The sequence below is a fragment of the Pelodiscus sinensis genome, chromosome 17 (genome assembly GCF_052426305.1).
Source record: "Pelodiscus sinensis isolate ZL-2025 chromosome 17, ASM5242630v1, whole genome shotgun sequence".
NCBI classification, from domain to species: Eukaryota; Metazoa; Chordata; order Testudines; family Trionychidae; genus Pelodiscus; species Pelodiscus sinensis.
The window spans coordinates 30806242-30823396 of NC_143068.1; the positions used below are offsets into that span (position 1 = coordinate 30806242).

The following is a 17155-nucleotide window of genomic DNA, read 5'->3' on the forward strand; positions in this document are numbered from 1 at the left end:
CCAAACCCTGACTTTGCTTTAAGTTAAGAGAAGAGGATGCTGTTTACCACAATTGGTGGCCCTCGCTCTTCCTGTTTAGGAGGAGATCTTGAACAAACAGGTTCACATTCAGAAAGACACACACAAAGTCTCTCAGATATATAGTAGTTAACATAGTTACTAAAGTTAGCAGGGATTCCAGACCATAACTTGAGACAGATCGATCCAAAATCCCCTAAAGGTTAACCTTGGTCAGATCCCTAATTTAGGCCCTTCTCTCTATTTAAAGGCAAAATTGTTAATCATTCAAACCCTTAATAACAACAACAAAAAATTGCACCTCAGTAAATTACTGTCTTAAGAAAGAGCCAGTCTAGTTGCACGAGTATGAAGTCCTCTGGGGGTTTTATCCAACACAAAGTACGTGAAACACTCACCGTTTAGTCCATTGGCAGTTTTTCAACCTTTCCTTTGATAACACACAGCACTGTGGGCATATGCAAGAGTGGATTTAAAAAAAACCCCACCCATGACAGTTCATCCATGAGGCGAGAGAGGGACACTGTCCCGACGCATCTGTTAATGCACTGCTGGGATGCTACGGTACCCAGGCTGACACAAGGACCTGAATAAAAGATTCAATCAGAAGCTGGGTCTGAGCTTGCCAATCTTTTTCTTCCTGAAATTTTGCGTGAGCACGGCCACTCAGGGTATGTCTAGACAACATGGCTCCATCAATGGAGCTGATCGGCACAGCGCGGCGGCCATTTTGATGTAAATGAAGCGGCGAATATTTAAATTGCTGCTTCATTTTGCTTTGTCTAGTAAACTAATCTACATGGCTCCGTCCACGGAGCCATGTAGTCTAGACATACCCTTAGTTACTAAGGAGAGGAAGCTGTGCTCTGGGTCAGAGCCCCTCAGAAGCCCAATCTCATTTTGAGTCAGCCCAGGGTACAGTATATCAATCCCTTTTCCCTTCAATTTCTGCTTCTCTCAGCTCCTTGCTTGGTCTCTTTGTTCACTATTTTTTGCTGTTTTCTGTCCCTTTTCAGCCTCTTCTTGTCTTTATTCTCCCTCTTTGCCTTATTTTTCAGCATCTTTTTTGCCTTTATGAGCTGTAGCATGATATTTGCCATAAATTAGCATATATAACCCGCACTTGTGTATAACCTGCACCCATGCATAACCCGCGTTTTTTCCTAAATGTGTAAAAAAAGTCTAAGATAACCCACGCACATGTATAGCCCACGGGTTATATACGTTACTTTAAGGTACCTTTTAATTGCTGGCCGGTCTGCAGGAGGGGAGCCGCACTCGCGCCGAGGCTCTGAGCAGCCAGGCGCAACCCACCCTCCTCCAGGAGAGGGGGGAACAGAGAGCGCAGGCGAGCTGGCCGGCCTGCAGGAGGGGAGCCGCATTCATGCCCAGGCAAGTAAAAATAAACTTGTATACCCCGCAGACATGTATACCCCGCGGGGAGGGGGGGTTGCGGGGTTTGTAAAACTTTATATAACCCGCGGGTTATATGCGCTAAAACACTGTAGTACCTGAACTGCTCTGGCGCTTAAACCACTATCTTCTGAGACAGACAGCTGCCATATAGTAACAACCAGTGAGTAGCAGGGATGATACCTCTATTACTGATGGTGGATGGCTGGAATAATCACAATGCTGGTGGCATGTGTAGAGCCCTGCAAATCCACAGACATGGATGCAGATATCCATGCCGCATTTTTGCAGATAAGGATGAGGATGTGGATATAAAATTGGAACCTATAGGTTGAACCTCTGGTCCTGCGACATCCGTACTCCGGCATGATTTTAGTTAGCTGGGTGGCCACTTATTGTGGGTGTGGCCAAGGTTCCCGTGGTCCCATAAAGTTTGTTTGTAGCCACCAGTCCTGGCTCCCAGTGTTCTGTGCTGTTATTTAGCTCTAATTGACCCCTAAATGCCTTATAAGAGCCCAGTAAGAAGTGCTGGTCATGCTGCTAGACCAGGGGTGGGCAATTAGGGCCTGGGGGCGGGGGAGTGTGCAAAGCCTTCTCCCACCCTGCTAGGGGCATGGGTGCCTAGTGGGAAGGGGGGGCAAAGGGGCTCCCCCACCCCCAAACCAATCATAGTCCGGGGATGGGGAAGCCCAGAAGCATCTTGGCCCCGCCCCTTCTGGGGTGGCCGGGGGTCACTTCAAAAAATTTTGCCCACCCCTGTGCTAGATAATATTGACCTCCCGGGACTTAGCAAATCCTCTGGTTCGGCTCCAGTCAGGCCTCGAGGATGCTGGATTAGAAAGGTTCCACCTGTAGAACCCCGCAGCTTTGCAGGAATGCGCTTTATATCCGTGAGTATTGGGGGCAGCCAGCCGCCGATCGTTTTTGCAAAGGCAGATGCAGATACCAATTTGTATCCTCACAGGCACTAGGCATGCGATAAGATTTGCAGCAGCTGATCGAAAAGACCGAGCCAGTCCCTTGGGTAATTTCAATGGAGTGCTGAGTGCAACGCAGCTCTGCTTTAGATCGCTGGACCACACAGCCTGACGGATGGGAAAGAGCAGCGGCCTTTTATTGTCTGTTCCACATCCCTGGTCATTCCAGAGGTGAGCTGCAGTGCTATGCTGTCTCTCCTGTCGCAGACTGAGGTCTCCGTAATGGCTGCAGAGGTCTAGCGGGGGAAGGAATGCGCACAAGCTGTATGCAGATGGATGGCTCGGTCTGCATCTCAGTGAGATGAGATTAGGTATAACTTAATCAAGAGAATCAGTTTTACCATTTGGCTCTGGAGCCTAACGGCTCCCTAGGGCTCCAGACTGGCTCTTCCCCCACCCCGGCATTTCTATTCTGTTTGTGACTGTGATGTCAGCGAACAATCTGTCCAGAACTCTCCTTTTTGCAGCCTGGCGGCTGGTGCAGTGACAGAGTTGCTCTCTAACACCATGAGCCCGGAGTCTGGTGTAGCAGCTGGGCCGTCAACGGTTTGGCAACGTTTTGCTACTGCGCCCCACTCTGCAGCTCTGTGAGCGATGGTGCCATCTCAAAGTACCAGAGGGGGAAGGAACATTTCCATCTTCCCTCGCGGCTTGGCCCTGTGCAAGCTCACGTCCCTGGTTCCAGCCAGGGTGCATGCTTGGGTCTAACATTGCTCCGGGCTTGCTTGCTGCAGGGGGCCGAGGCACTTGGCTTCTTCTTCGGAGAGCTGAGATTGGGAGAGAGGCAAGCCCCACCCATGAGCCTGATGCCTGATCTTAATTTCCTACCCGGTGGAAAATTAAAGCTTCGGCATGAGCATGGTAGTGGGTGAAAGGAGCCAGGCAGAGCCTCCTCGGATACTCATGGGTATAAAGCAGATCCTTGCAAAATTGCAGGGGTCTAGATTCAAAATGTGTATCCACAGCCACGAAAATGAGGCATGGATATCTGCATCTGTATCTGAAGGTGCAGATGCCACTCGCTGCAATGCAGATATCTGCAGATTTGCAGGGCTCTACATGCACCATCAGCATTATGATTATCTCAGCCATGCACCCTCTCTAAGGGTATGTCTACACTACCCTCCTAGTTCGAACTAGGAGGGTAATGTAGGCATACCGCACTTGCAAATGAAGCCCGGGATTTGAATTTCCCGGGCTTCATTTGCATAAGCCGGGCGCCGCCATTTTTAAATCCCGGCTGGTTCAAACCCCGTGCCGCGCGGCTACACGCGGCACGAACTAGGTAGTTCGGACTAGGCTTCCTAGTTCGAACTACCGTTACTCCTCATTCAAGCCTAGTCCGAACTACCTAGTTCGTGCCGCGTGTAGCCGCGCGGCACGGGGTTCGAACCAGCTGGGATTTAAAAATGGCGGCGCCCGGCTTATGCAAATGAAGCCTGGGAAATTCAAATCCCGGGCTTCATTTGCAAGTGCGGTATGCCTACATTACCCCGCTAGTTCGAACTAGCAGGGTAGTGTAGACATACCCTAACATTGGTTTCATCCCCGCTACCCACCAGTTATTACTGTATGGCAGCTCTCTCTCTCAGAAGACAATTCAGGAAGTAAATGCAGCCCCAAGTGGGTAAAACATTTAATTCCCAAGCACTAGATAATGCAGGCACAAAGGATAGGGCAAGCGGAGAAAGCCAGCGCACCAATGGTGTTCGCTCTCTTTGCTTTCCTCTCTCTCAGCCAATTTGGTGCAGTGCAGCCCTCCACTATAGTCTGTTGCTAGCTCCATCTTTCCAGCTTGTCATGGCCATATTGAAAATGTTCAACAATTCCTTTCTTGCAAATGGTCGTGTCATTGGAAAAGGTTCCGAAAAGGACAACAGAAATGATAAGGGGTTTGGAATGGGTCCCATAGGAAGAGAGATTAAAAAGACTTGGAGTTTTCAGCTTAGAAAAGAGGAGACTAAGGGGGAATAGGATAGAGGTCTATAATATCATGACTGGCATGGAAAAAGTGAATAAGGGAAAGTTAGTTACTTATTCCCCCAACATAAGAACTAGGGGACACCCAATGAAATTAATAGGCAGCAGGTTTAAAACAAACAAAAGGAAGTTTTTCTTCATGCAGCGCACAGTCAACCCGTGGAACTCCTTGCCAGAGGATGTTGTGAAGACCAGGACTTTAATAAGCTTCAAAAAAGAGCTAGACAGATTCACAGAGGTTAGGTTCATCGATGAGTATTAGCCAGGATGGGTAGGAATGGTGTCCCTAGCCTTTGTCTGGAAATGGATGACAGGAGAGGGATCACGTGATGATTCCCTGTTGTATTCCCTCCCTCTGGGGCAACTAGTATTGGCCACTGTCAGCAGATAAGATACTGGGCTAAATGGATCTTTGGCCTGACCTTGTAGGACCGTTCTCATGAACCTGGGCCACGGTTGGCCCAGTGGCCTTGGAGCAGCCACAATACAGGAGATGCGTTCGAATGCACCCATTGTCCATCGGTCGCAAATGACCAAGCCAACTCAGATGTCTCTGAGGATATAGCTACACTGTGTGTGTGTGTGGGGGGGGGGGAGGGGTTCCAAAGAAGGTATGCAAATTGCACTCGTATTTGTATATCTTCTTCCAATTTTTTTTCCCGGAAGAGGATTTTCTGATATTTGGCTTGTCTACACAGGCCCAAATGTCGGAAAAAAACCTCTTTCAGAAGCCCCCTGTACACCTGTTTTACAAGGAACAAGGGGGCTTCTGAAAGAGGTCTTTTTTCCGACATTTGGCCCCGTGTAGATGGGCCATATATCGGAAAATCCTCTTCCAGAAAAAAAATCGGAAGAAGATATGCAAATGAGAGCGCAATTTACATACCATCTTCAGAAAAAACTCCCACAGTGTAGTGATACCCATGGGACCCCAGGGATCAGCCTCCGCGATATTTGTCTCTCAGGTATGCCATCGTCAGGAAGTGTGGTCTATGTTTAGCATACAGCAAAGACAGTGAGTGTGGAAGGTGTTTCATCTCCTTGAGGCAGGCGGGTCTCACCACTCTGAAGAGGCATGTTCAGACCCCCAGCAGACCCATTGCTTCACGTTCAGTGTTAGTTTCCTGTTCTCTCCTGCGCGTTTGGTCAGTTGACCCAACGAAGTGGCTGCTTTCCCAATACAAGAATTTAGCTCCTCATCGAGAGAGAAGGTCTCCAGTAGAGTTGATCCCACCCAGCATTACTTTGCCAATCTTCTAGCACCATCAGCGTTGTGTTCTTTAGATGGGTGGTGAGTCCAAATGCATCACAAGCGAGCGTAGAGCGATTGCAAAGTTGCTGGGGCTCTTTGTTGAGGGAAGCCCCAAGCTTCAGGGGCTGGATCCACGCAAGCTGGGTTCCCCACCCCTGCACAGAACCCTTCCATTGCAAAAGCACAGGGCTCTACCGCTTGAGTTAAAGACTGAATCTTTCAACTGACAGCAGTGCTGGGCTATTATATTCACCGTGGACCTGCCACTGGAGGGGTACACATTAGCCGCAGAGGTCTATGCACATGCAAACTGTGTGTTGCAAGCGGGCATGATTCTGGCTTGATCTTGGAGAAATCAGGTTCCCTTTGATCCTTCGATAACCGAAAAATGTCACATTCCATCCAGCTGTATCATTTGTATTTCTGGTTCTTCTGCACTCTTTATAGTGTAATAACTTTTGATTACTCCACAGAGCACAGATCACTCAATATTAATTTCATTTCTATCCATTCTACACCAATTGTCTCTTGTTAAGGAAAAAGGCAGGCAAACGCCATGGAGATCATGTGACTGTCCACATGGTCTCAAAGGCTATGTCTAGACTGGCAAGTTTTTCCGCAAAATCATCTGCTTTTGCAGAAAAACTTGCCAGCTGTCTACACTGGCCGCTTGAATTTCCGGAAAAGCACTGACGATCTCATGTAAGATTGTCAGTGCTTTTGCGGAAATACTATGCTGCTCCCATTCGGGCAAAAGTCTTTTTCCAAAATACTTTTGCTCAAAAGGGCCAGTGTAGACAGCAGAGATTTGTTTTCCGCAAAAAAGCCCCGATCGCAAAAATGGCAATTGGGGCTTTTTCGCAGAAAAGCGCGTCTAGATTGGCACAGACGCTTTTCCGCAAAAAGTGCTTTTGCAGAAAAGCGTCCTGCCCATCTAGACGCGCTTTTCCGAAAATGCTTTTAACGGAAACTTTTCCGTTAAAAGCATTTCTGGAAAATCATGCCAGTGTAGACGTAGCCAAAGGGTTCATTCCTGTCCACTGGATTTATGTTCCATTCTGCTCCAGCGCCTGTTCCATCTCTAAAAAATGCAGCTGGTTAAACCATTCCCATTAGGGAGCCTTTTCATCAGATGTCACGTCACTGAAATGTCGTTTCCCACAATGGGTGTCTCTGATCCTGAGCCAGGGACTGCGAGACAGATTTTTAAAGGTGTTTCAGTATCCCAAAGCGTAGCTACAAGTAAACGCCTATGTGGGTTTTAGGGTCCTAAGTGCTTTTTAAAAACTCTCCTTGAGACAACCTTAATAAGTATAGAGAATTGAAAGGCCATGAATGCACTATTAAGTTGACTGGGCTGCAAGAGAGTCCACTTTACCGTAGAAGAAAGCACATAAGAGACCAATTACCAGACTCGAGGGCTGGGGAAGAGAAAACCTGACTGTAAACTGGTGGAAGAATTCAGAGAGTTTGATCAAATGTTTTTACTCGGAGGGTGAGTCAGTGGAAGGCGAGCTGCGGCCTGAGGGCCACACGTGGCCTATCGGGGTTCTATAGGTGGCCCACAAAACATTTTGTGTATTGTTGCCAAATTTCAGAGTTGCCAGATTCCTCTAGTTTCCGTGCAGGTTTTTTTTTGTACTGATATTAATAAAGTGACACACACACAAAGCAAGAGCATGTGCCGTGAGTTGGGGACCGATTGTCCACCACACTGAGGCTATGTCTAGACTACAGGCTTCTTGTGCAAAAAGCTTTCTGCGTAAGACATCTTCCACAAAAACGTCTTGCGCAAGAGAGTGTCCAGACCGCAAAAGCGCATCGAAAAAGTGATGCGCTTTTGTGGAAGAGAGCGTCCAGACTGCATGGACGCTCTCTCGCAAGAGAGCACTGATAGGTATTCACAGAATGGCCACCAGGGCACCTGTGCTTTTTTCGATAGGAGTTTTTTGCGCAAAAAGTGGACGTTCCCCATCCACACACCCCTTTTTGCACAAGAGCTCGTGCGCAAAAAGGAGTTATTCCTCGTAGAAAGAGGAAGAACTCTTGCGCAAAAGCCCCTCCGTTCTGTCAATTTACTTGCGCAAATACTTGAGGTATGGACGCTCCATGAGTTTTTGCACAAAAACTTTGCAGTCTAGACGCAGCCTGGCTGGGAGAGCCAGGTGTTCCCTCTGCACCCAATCCCAGCTCTGCTCCAGTTCCATCGACCCACCCTGCACATTCTAGGTACGCCAGTGCAGTGGGCAACACTGCCTTGTCCTGGGAGACCGTCTTAGTTATGACCAGGGCTCGCCGAACCGCGGCGAACCCTGCTCGCCAGCCGCACTGTCTGGCGATCTGCACATGCACAGATAGTTCTGTGCATGCACAGATCGCCCGAACCTGGCTCTTCCGGGTTGCAATCTACTCGGCACGGGCAAGTAGATTGCATTATTTGTCGAGCCCTGGTTATGACGACTTTGCGGCCCACTGAGAAAAAGGAGGGCCACACATGCGGCCCACTCACTAACCACGGTTGCCCATCGCTGGAGTAAGTCTCTGTGAAACACAATGCTAAAAAACTAGCAACAGGAACTGCATGGAAAGAAAAGAGCTCTGGAAGGAAAGTCACATTCCTGGCTACATGTATTGACTCATGTGAATAATGCTGAAATTGTGGGAGTAAAAAATTGCATAGGAACTTGTGCCTAAAACCCCATGGCTCAGGAGGCACGTGTGATGGCCAAAATATGAGCTGGGGACCTCCAGAGCTAAAACTGTTACAGCTTGTAGTGAGCCTCATAACAGCCACCAGCGGGCTATCCACACGCCGCTGGACGTTGTGGTGTGACAGGCAATAGGAGCTCCTTGGACCCTGAATCTGCTTGCGTCCGAGGCCTCTTGGGGAACAGATTTTTAATCAAATTGCTGGGAAATATAGAATTCAGGCCCTCACTAGAGGAGTCTTTTCCCTTCCCCCGTAACCCTTTCCCTATGCTGCCCAACTACCTACTTCAAATGCATCGAACCCTGCAGAGGGAACACGTGCATCAGAAACACTTTGAGGGCCCCAAAGAGACGGAGGGACGGAGAGGGAGCAATTATCAGACTTTGCAGGAAACTCAAACAATGGCCAGGAATATGACGCAGCGGGCAGTGGCCAAATTAAACCAACAGCCCTTTGCTGTCAAGGAAATGGAACTCCTGTGGAGAGCCCTTTCCAGCCCGCTCCAATTAGTGCTGCTCAGCGGTAGAAGTGGCTTTGACACTCACCTGATTACAGTACCAGCAAATTAATCACTTCACCTTGTCAGTCACCTCACCCGGAATAGAGATGTAGGCTGGGCCTTACAACGGATGTTAAACTCAGAGGAAGCACTGGGATTGTTTTTTAAATGGCTCTGGGTGATTTTTGAAATTTATTCTCCTCTGTATCCCGGGCCATTCAACCTCGCCCCCCTAAAGAGAGGCACCACAAACCTGCTTGAAGCCTCAACCTTGCTACAGTGTGAACATTAGCATCACTTTGTTTCACGAAAAATGGGCAAGGAGCATTCTCTGGTCCATGGTACAGAAGATCTGGGCCCCTTTTATGGGAGATGTGGAGCAGCCGGGGTTTTGTGGCTAACCCCCTGGAATATTCTTCAGGTACTACATAATCTACTGTGCATCATTAAGAATGGTCCCTTAGACCCAGTAGGACAATTATCAAATTGAGAAGCAGCACACCTGAGTTCTAGTCTCAGCTCTGCCACAGACTTCCTGTGTGACCTTGGTCAAGTCACTTCATCTGTCAGTGCCTCAGTTTATATGTAGCTAATGTTATTTAGCCTCTCTCTTGTCCAGGGGTGAAAAGTGCTACATTAAGGGCCAAGCACTGCACCAAAAACAGGCATCGGTGTTTGACACAGTCTGAGTCATTGAGCTTGTACAAATGCCCCTTCTGTCATCTGCCTTCTCTCTTCCCATGCTCAAGATAAGGTGCTCACTTTTCAAGCAGTCAATGGTTTGACAGCGGCTGCATAACAGAGTTATTCCCCAGATTTGGGATAATGCATATCAGCAGGGCTCCATGAATGCTGTGTGTTTGGGCAGCCACCCATGAGAGATTCAAATGCTGCTCAGCTGATTAGCAGGGCGCCCACAGCCGGCAGCATGTGTTTCTACCAGTGGTGCACATATACACATGACTCAGTGCACAAAACAAAATGTATTCCTCACATGGATAGAAAAAAAACTTGAGGGAATACTGCCCAAGAATGGCAAAAGAGCTAAGTGTAGGCAGACTCCTCTCTGGGCAGTGGACAATAAGAGCACAACACAGTCGGGGAACAAAAGATGAGTGGCAGTTTCTATTACTTTCCTGGTGTGTTTCTCCCCAGGAATAGTTATTGGATCAACGATAACAAGAAAAGCGTGCCCATGTGCAAACAGGTTCTCTTATGGCTTAGACCACACATTTGACTTTTTATCTGCTCTTTCCCATGGCCCGATCTGAGGGACATCAACGAACAGAGACCAACATTCAAGGTTTTGCCTTTTCAGGCATGATCTTTTGCTAACTAGGCTATCACCATCTAGGACAGAGGTGGGCGACCTGTAGACCTCGGGCTGCAAGTGGCACATCGGGGTTCTATGTGTGGCCTGTGATTCACTTTCTTTACCATTGTCCTCATGCAGAATTAACAGAGTCCATGGGTTTCCGTCCGCTTCGTTTGTTTCTTACCGGCATTTCTAAAATGACACGCGGGTCCATGAAGTTAGGTGCAGGCTGATTGCACACAGCCTCGGCTGCCCCTCACTGATCTATCGGTTTCTTGTGGCAGAGTGGCCGGTTCGTCTTGATTTTGTTTAGACATTGACGGGTGATTCTGCTGCCCCCGCGCAGCTTCACTCCCCTTCCCTGTGTACGTCATGCACAAGATTCACGCCAGGAAACACTGGGGTGTGTTACAAGATAAAGGAGAGATGCTTCTAGCACCAGAAGAAGCAAGGGGGGAATGCAAGCAAAATAATATCATAAAATGTGGCTTGAATGTGATCACTGAAAGACAAGAGATGAGCCCTGCAGCTAATAAGCATTGACATTCTTTTCCATCCCAAGGTGCTTCACTTTTCCTGGGTCGTCGCAGCCACGACCTGTCTTAGGAAATGGTCCAAAGCCAAACCTCTGCTTTCCAAGGCAGCTAAATCAGAGGCATCCTTGCTTCTGACATAAGCTAATTTCTCACAGTAACTCTGCATAGGCAAAGTGGCCAACTTCCAGGGTCTGTAGATGCCAAGCCGAGCTCATCCCTGGCATTAAATTGGGTGCCCTTCTTTGCCTAATCAGCTGAGCAAGCAGAGAGATATGATGCAAAAGGATCCTTCTGCCTAACACCCTTTGGCATGAGATCTTCCCCTGGAAATTTTTGATACTCTGAGGGTGTGTCTAGACTACTGAGTTTTGTCGACAAAAGTGGACTTTTGTCGACAAAACGATACCTGCGTCTACACTACCGCTGAGTTCTGTCGACATAACGTCGAGAGAACTCAGCAGTTTTGTCGACGCTGGTAAACCTCATTTTACGAGGCATAACGTCTTCTGTCAACAGTTCTGTTGACAGAAGGTGTTATTGCCTTTAGGGTTGCGTCTAGACTACAGGGTTTTGTCGACAAAGCAGCTTGCTTTGTCGACAGAACTGAATGTGTCTAGACGCTCTATGTCGACAGAAGTTTTGTTGACAGTATCTGTCGACAAAACTTCCGTCGACAAAACCCTGTAGTCTAGACGTACCCAAACAGTCCTATTTATGATTTCCGTCACTGCAACAGCTACAAACCCCAATCGTGGAGCAGGGATCCATTGTGCTAGGAACTCTACAGATTAGCCACAACTCACAATATTTGGGGGGGGGGGCAGGGTGTTTCTATGTTTATTTTTAATCAGTCTTATAGAAAAACCTTATTTTTTAGAAAAGGCAGGCATCATAAAGCCAACAAGAAATAAAAAGCCCATTAGGAAATGGAAGCAACTGAGTGAAGCTGTCCTGGAATAGGCCATTTCTGTGGTACAAACCAAAGCTGGTGAGACAAAATGGTAGGGCTTGGAAGGATTCTGCTGAAGATTTCAGCTGTTTGTTTTACAAAAATTTAGAGGCCAAAATATTTTCAATTTTCAGCTGCCAAAATCTGAAGTTTTTTGGACCAAAATCTAAAGTGTTTTTTGTCATTTTTGTACAGAAAGAAAGAAAGAAAGAAAGAAAGAAAGAAAGAAAGAAAGAAAGAAAGAAAGAAAGAAAGAAAGAAAGAAAGAAAGAAAGAAAGAAAGAAAGAAAGAAAGAAAGAAAGAAAGAAAGAAAGAAAGAAAGAAAGAAAGAAAATGTTTGTTGTGAATTTTTTTATTTAACCCAAAACCCCGCTTTTTGCAGATAAAATTGCTTTTATGGACATTTTTCCTCCAGCATTCGCACACTCCAAGGTGGTAGCCTGGGCTGGAGGCATTTATGTATAAAAGCTTCCCATTTGCACTTCCTTGGGGGCATGTGACTTGTGTCAACCTTCGCCGGCCAGCTTACCCATTTCACTCCTCCTGAGTTCACCCCACCCCGCACACAGACCCTCCCCACCCCAGCCTCGACTTCAGATTTCCCTGATGGACCCCATAGGATTTCATGAAAGCTGGACCAAAATTCTGGGTCTGAATGCTGAACCTGAAAAAGAGGAGGTGTTAAGATCTGGGGTTTGGGGCTGACATTTGTCAAACCCGGGGCTCTTTGACTGGGGATTTTGAAACCTCTTTCCTGGCTCCCTAGAGATCAGAGCCAGGGCTGGGGTTCTGGCCCATCTCCTGGTGCAGCAGAAATATCTGGAGTCATAAAACATTCCAATGCATATTTCTGAGGGAGAGACGGGTTCGAACTTCCCAGGCAGTTCTTAAAGCGGGGAGGAGACAAGGTGCCATTTCTGCAGGTAAGGAATACATCTTTCAGAGGCCTAAAAAAAAAAACCAAATCACAAATAAGCCACCTGGGCAGCCATTTCAATACAGCACTTGGCTTGGCCAAGGAACTAAGTGCTTTGCAGAGTTGGGCAACGCATGGCAGAGACAGAACCCACATGGGACTGTTCTCCAGCCCCAGACTCTGCTGTGCAGGCGAACGTCAGAGTCCCAGAGTGGTACACAAGTCTCAAACCACCTCCTTCCCCTTGTGCCAGGCCTTAGGCCCGAGGCTGGAGTGGTGCGAAATAGCTGTCGCCATGTGAACACCAGGAGGTTCTATAGACACTTCTCCTTCTGAATGTTACCAAGATCAAATGTCACCAACAGAATGACTGTGTGTGGCGAACTCCACGGGCCCCCGGGGACAGAATCCACTCCTCACAACCTGCCGGCACCTTCAGTGCCTGCTCTTAGACTGGAATATTGGCTGCAGTGCCAAGCGCATTAGGATACATCCAATGGCCCAGACCTGCCCCACCTCTGAGCCATACCCCTTGGGGCAGCTGCAACCCCAGCCCCTGATAGCCAGTGGGGAAAGCGGGGGTCTATGGGGAGAGAATCCTAGAACTGGAAGGGAGCTCAAGAGGTCATCAAGTCCAGTCCCCTGCCCTCACGGCAGGACCAAGCACCATCTACATCATCCCTGATCGATGTCTATCCAACCTGCTCTTGAATATCTCCACTGATGGAGATTCCACAACCTCCCAGGGCAATGTATTCCAGGGTTTAACCACCCTGACCATTAGGAAGTTTTTCCTAAGGTCCAACCTAAACCTCCCTTGCTGCAATTTAAGCCCATTGCTTTGTGTCCTGTCCTCAGAGGCCAAGGGGAGCAATTTTTCTCCCTCCTCTTTGTAAAACACCCCTAGTGGCTGGTGCAGAGGAGGGAGCTGGAACAAGAGAAGAGGCCTCTGGCAGCCAGCAAGGGAGGCTAAGGGAGGAGAAAAGGCCACTGGAGGCCAGCAAGGGAGGCTGGAGGAAAAGAAAAGGCCCCTGGCAGCCTGCAAGGGAGGCTGGGGGAGGAGAAAAGGCAGAGTGTGCTGTGTGGGAAAGAACAGCCATACGCCCCATTTTGAAATTACAGTCCTGGAGTTACAGGGTTCCCCTCATTCTAACTTTCAAACTGCTCCCAGCACTTTGCCCCATTCCCATTTTTACCACCCACCAATGCCTCCCCGGCACCCTCCGCCCGGTTATGCACAGTGCCTAATGTCTCAGTGGAAGTGTCTCTTCCCTTGCAGATAGATCGTGCAAGGAAGCCACCAGTGTGCACTGGATGAGATGCCCAGACAAATGACACAGTCTCTCTCAGTGCACAGATAGCTTTGAAATGCACCAGTCTGTGCCCCTCTCTGCACCGGACAGCTCTGTGAGCCAGGGTGGAAAGGGATCCACAGCTCCTAGCTCCTCCCTGCGCCCCGGGAGTGGGTTGGGTCCAAGAGAGGCACAGCTCCTCCTGCAAATGCAGAGGTTTCTCGATCCTGGGGCTTGCACCAGAAGAGTGGGGAGGGATGCAGAAGGCCTGTCCCGATCAGGTCTCTACAAGGCTCATGCCCGGCTCTGGTGCTAAACAGAATAACAGTGCTAATAACCACAGAAATGGATCCGCAAGGCGAGAGTGCACTGAGCACAGATTTTCTTGAAATAGACCAAGGAAAACATAGTGCAGCTACCGCATCATGTCTCCATATCTCCACATTCTTTGGGCTCAGCCCCTCCCTACCCAGGGGGTCCTGCCACAGTCTCCTCCTTTCAGCCACAAACGTCTCCGCCCTGTGAAGCTGCCTGCTCAAACCAGCAAGTCTTTGCCCTTGTCTCCAAGTTGCAGACCCAGCTGAGCCGCTGGGATATTGGGGGCCAGATTCTGCAGCCCTTCCTCCTCCTGAGCAGGACTTACTCCCAGGAGTCCCACTAGGGTCACTTCCAGGGCTCAGGGCTTCTCGGCATGAACAAGATGCAGCATTGGGTCGAGAGTAAAGAAAATCAAATCATGCAACTCTTTTGTTTACTTCCCCGGGGCTTTTCCACTTTGATGGGCTCAGACCAGGATAAAATAGCACCAGGATGTAGCACTCCAAACTCAAGGCCAGTCACATTGCAGGCCATTACTCACCCAAGTTGCCCAATTCCCAATAGAAAGGGGTCATAAGCCAGCCATAAATAAAATAGGGGCCCTATGTCAAACGGGACACGTTGGCTCTAGACACCAAGAGGATTCATGGATAGAGGTTGTCGAACTCATGGAAGAAAATGAGAGTTTTGACTCCTTGGAATTTTTCATCATACAGAATCATTCAAACCCACCAGCACCTTAATATTAAAGCCGAGAAACACGTCACTAAATGCTGGGAGATGGACCTTGGGAAGGGGAGATCCGCTCATTGCTTTACTCTCCTGCATAAACATCTTTCTGCAGCAGATAATAATCCACCCCATTTAGCTAGAGCCAGACATTCCTCTGCAGCTGGAGATGCCGCCCTCAGCTCTGGAACATTGTGCTGCATTCGATCTATGCAGCAGTTTTCCAACCAGAGACCCTGGTGGAGAACTTTTAAGATTTGTACCCAGCTGAGCGAGGAGGTCATCCAGTAAGACATCCTCCTTTTGCATAGGGAATTAGACTCCCTCTCCAGTCTCAGCGCAAACCCTAACGTGGCTCAGTCGCTGCAGTGTGAAATGGGGGCATGGACCCCTGGGACCTTCCCAAGCTGCCAGCGAGTTAGCCCCCTGCTGCTGACGGACAGTGCAGCACCTGACACAATTTGCAGAGTCTGGCTTTGGAAATGCATTTTCCCCTTCGGTTCTGTTCTCTGGGTTGCCGCTGCTTCCTTTAGGAGGCACCAGAGGGTTGTCTGATATGAGCAGTGGCTGAAAACCTTCCTCATCCTAGAGCCAGCACAGGGAGGAAAAATTCCCTCGCTAAGGAGCAAAGGAAATTACTTGGAAGGGCGCACGAGTTTCAAACAGGGTCTCTCCCACTCTGTTCGCTTCCGTCTAAGGTCACCCCACCCCCTGGACAGCCCCCCCCCCTTGGGAAGAAGAGCAGGGGGCAGGGGTTGGAGGTGAAGGTTGCCTACCTGATGATCACGTACATGACCGAGCAGTTGCCCACCAGGCCTACGATGCACACGATGGAGTAGACCACCACAATGGTGATCTTGATGCCCAGCGGCAGGAAGCTGTCCCCGGTGCCGTTGTTAAACCAATTCCTGGGGAAGCTCAGGTTGAACATGGAGGAGTCGTTCAGCAGTTTCCTCAGGTCAGGGTCTTCCAGAATATGGGCGGGGAAGAGAGAATCCATCCTGAAGCCGGCCCGCCCGGGGCAAAGACCTGGGTCACCAAAACAGGAGCAATGGGAAGGGGGTGAAGAACAGGCAGGGGTTGGCTAGCCCAGCCACAGTCCCGCAGCTGGGGCAAAGCCAGAGGACAAGGCAGATGGGTAGTCACGCCCCACACCCCTGCCTCTGAGCACAGGCAGAGTCAGCACATGCATGATCCGGGCACATCCATGCGTTGCGCTCATGTGGGGATGCTGCGGGGCTCTAGCTATGGGCAGCATCCGTTCCTCTGCAGGCGCACACACCACACACACACACACACAGTCACAACACGCACCCCCCACAGCATCCCTCCCGGCTTTGCTGCTGCCGACCTGGTGGGACGCAGACCCTCCAGCCGGGCAGGGGATGCGGCCTGCCGCAAACCGCTTCTCCGCTGTCTGCAGTGCCGGTTCCCAGCGGCCCCGCCGATGGCTGCCCGAGCCCCGCGCTGCCCCTGCATGCAGACGCGATACCGGCGGGATCCTGGCGCAGGGGGAGCAAACGCGCGGGCAGGCGCCTCACCTCCACGCGCGGACTCTCCCCTGCCGCCTGCCAGGGGACCGGCTCTTCCCTACGCGGCCGTCCGCGATGCTCTGCGCCCTGCGCCCTGCGCCCTGCGCTCCAGCCGGCGGGGGAACAAAGCGACCGCGCGCCAGCCAGAGGCTGCGGCTGCAGGAGCGAATCCTGTTTGAAGCGGGGGGTTTCTACTGGGGGGGGGGGAGAGGGGAGCTCACCCCCCAGCCACGCGCGCCTGAGGAGGGGGGAGCCGGGCAGCGCGGCGGCTGGGCTGGGCTGCGTTCAGCTCTCCCGGCGCAGAGCGACTGGCTGGCAGAAGCGGGCTGGGCTGTCTCTCCCCGTGTGTAACACACCTGGGGGGGGGGGGGGTTTCCCTCCCCCTTCACTCCCGTGCAGAACTGGCCAGCCCAGCCTGCGAGCCCGCCGCTGACATCACCTCTCCGCCCGCTGCGGAGCGCAGCCAGCTTGGGGGAGGCAGGGCTCCCGGGGGCCAGGCGCGCCCGCCGCCCGCCTCCCCCTCCCTGGGCGCAGAGTCGGGGCATCGTTCCGCCAGCCAGCCACGGACCAGCGCGGCGCTCCGGGCCAGACGGAGCCGCACCGGGGGCTCTGACCGCGACAGCCGCCTTGGAGAGAGGCAGCGGAGTCGGAGAGGGGCTGGGAAGACAGCGACCACCCCGGAGGGGAGAGGGGGGAGGCCCAAGGGGGCCCAGCGTGT

General features: G+C 50.5%; 1 protein-coding gene across 1 annotated transcript in view; it reads right to left on the minus strand.

Moving 5' to 3' along the window:
• Positions 1-16783, minus strand: part of OPRL1 (opioid related nociceptin receptor 1) — a 34547-nt gene extending 17764 nt beyond the window's left edge. Inside the window, exons 1-2 of the mRNA XM_075901017.2 lie at positions 16447-16783; positions 15682-15934 (exon numbers count right to left, since the gene is read on the minus strand). Of these exons, the coding sequence (XP_075757132.1) occupies positions 15682-15905 (224 nt within the window). The 5' untranslated portion in view covers positions 15906-15934; positions 16447-16783. The remainder of the gene's footprint in view (positions 1-15681; positions 15935-16446) is intronic.
• Between the last annotated feature and the right edge of the window lie 372 nt (positions 16784-17155).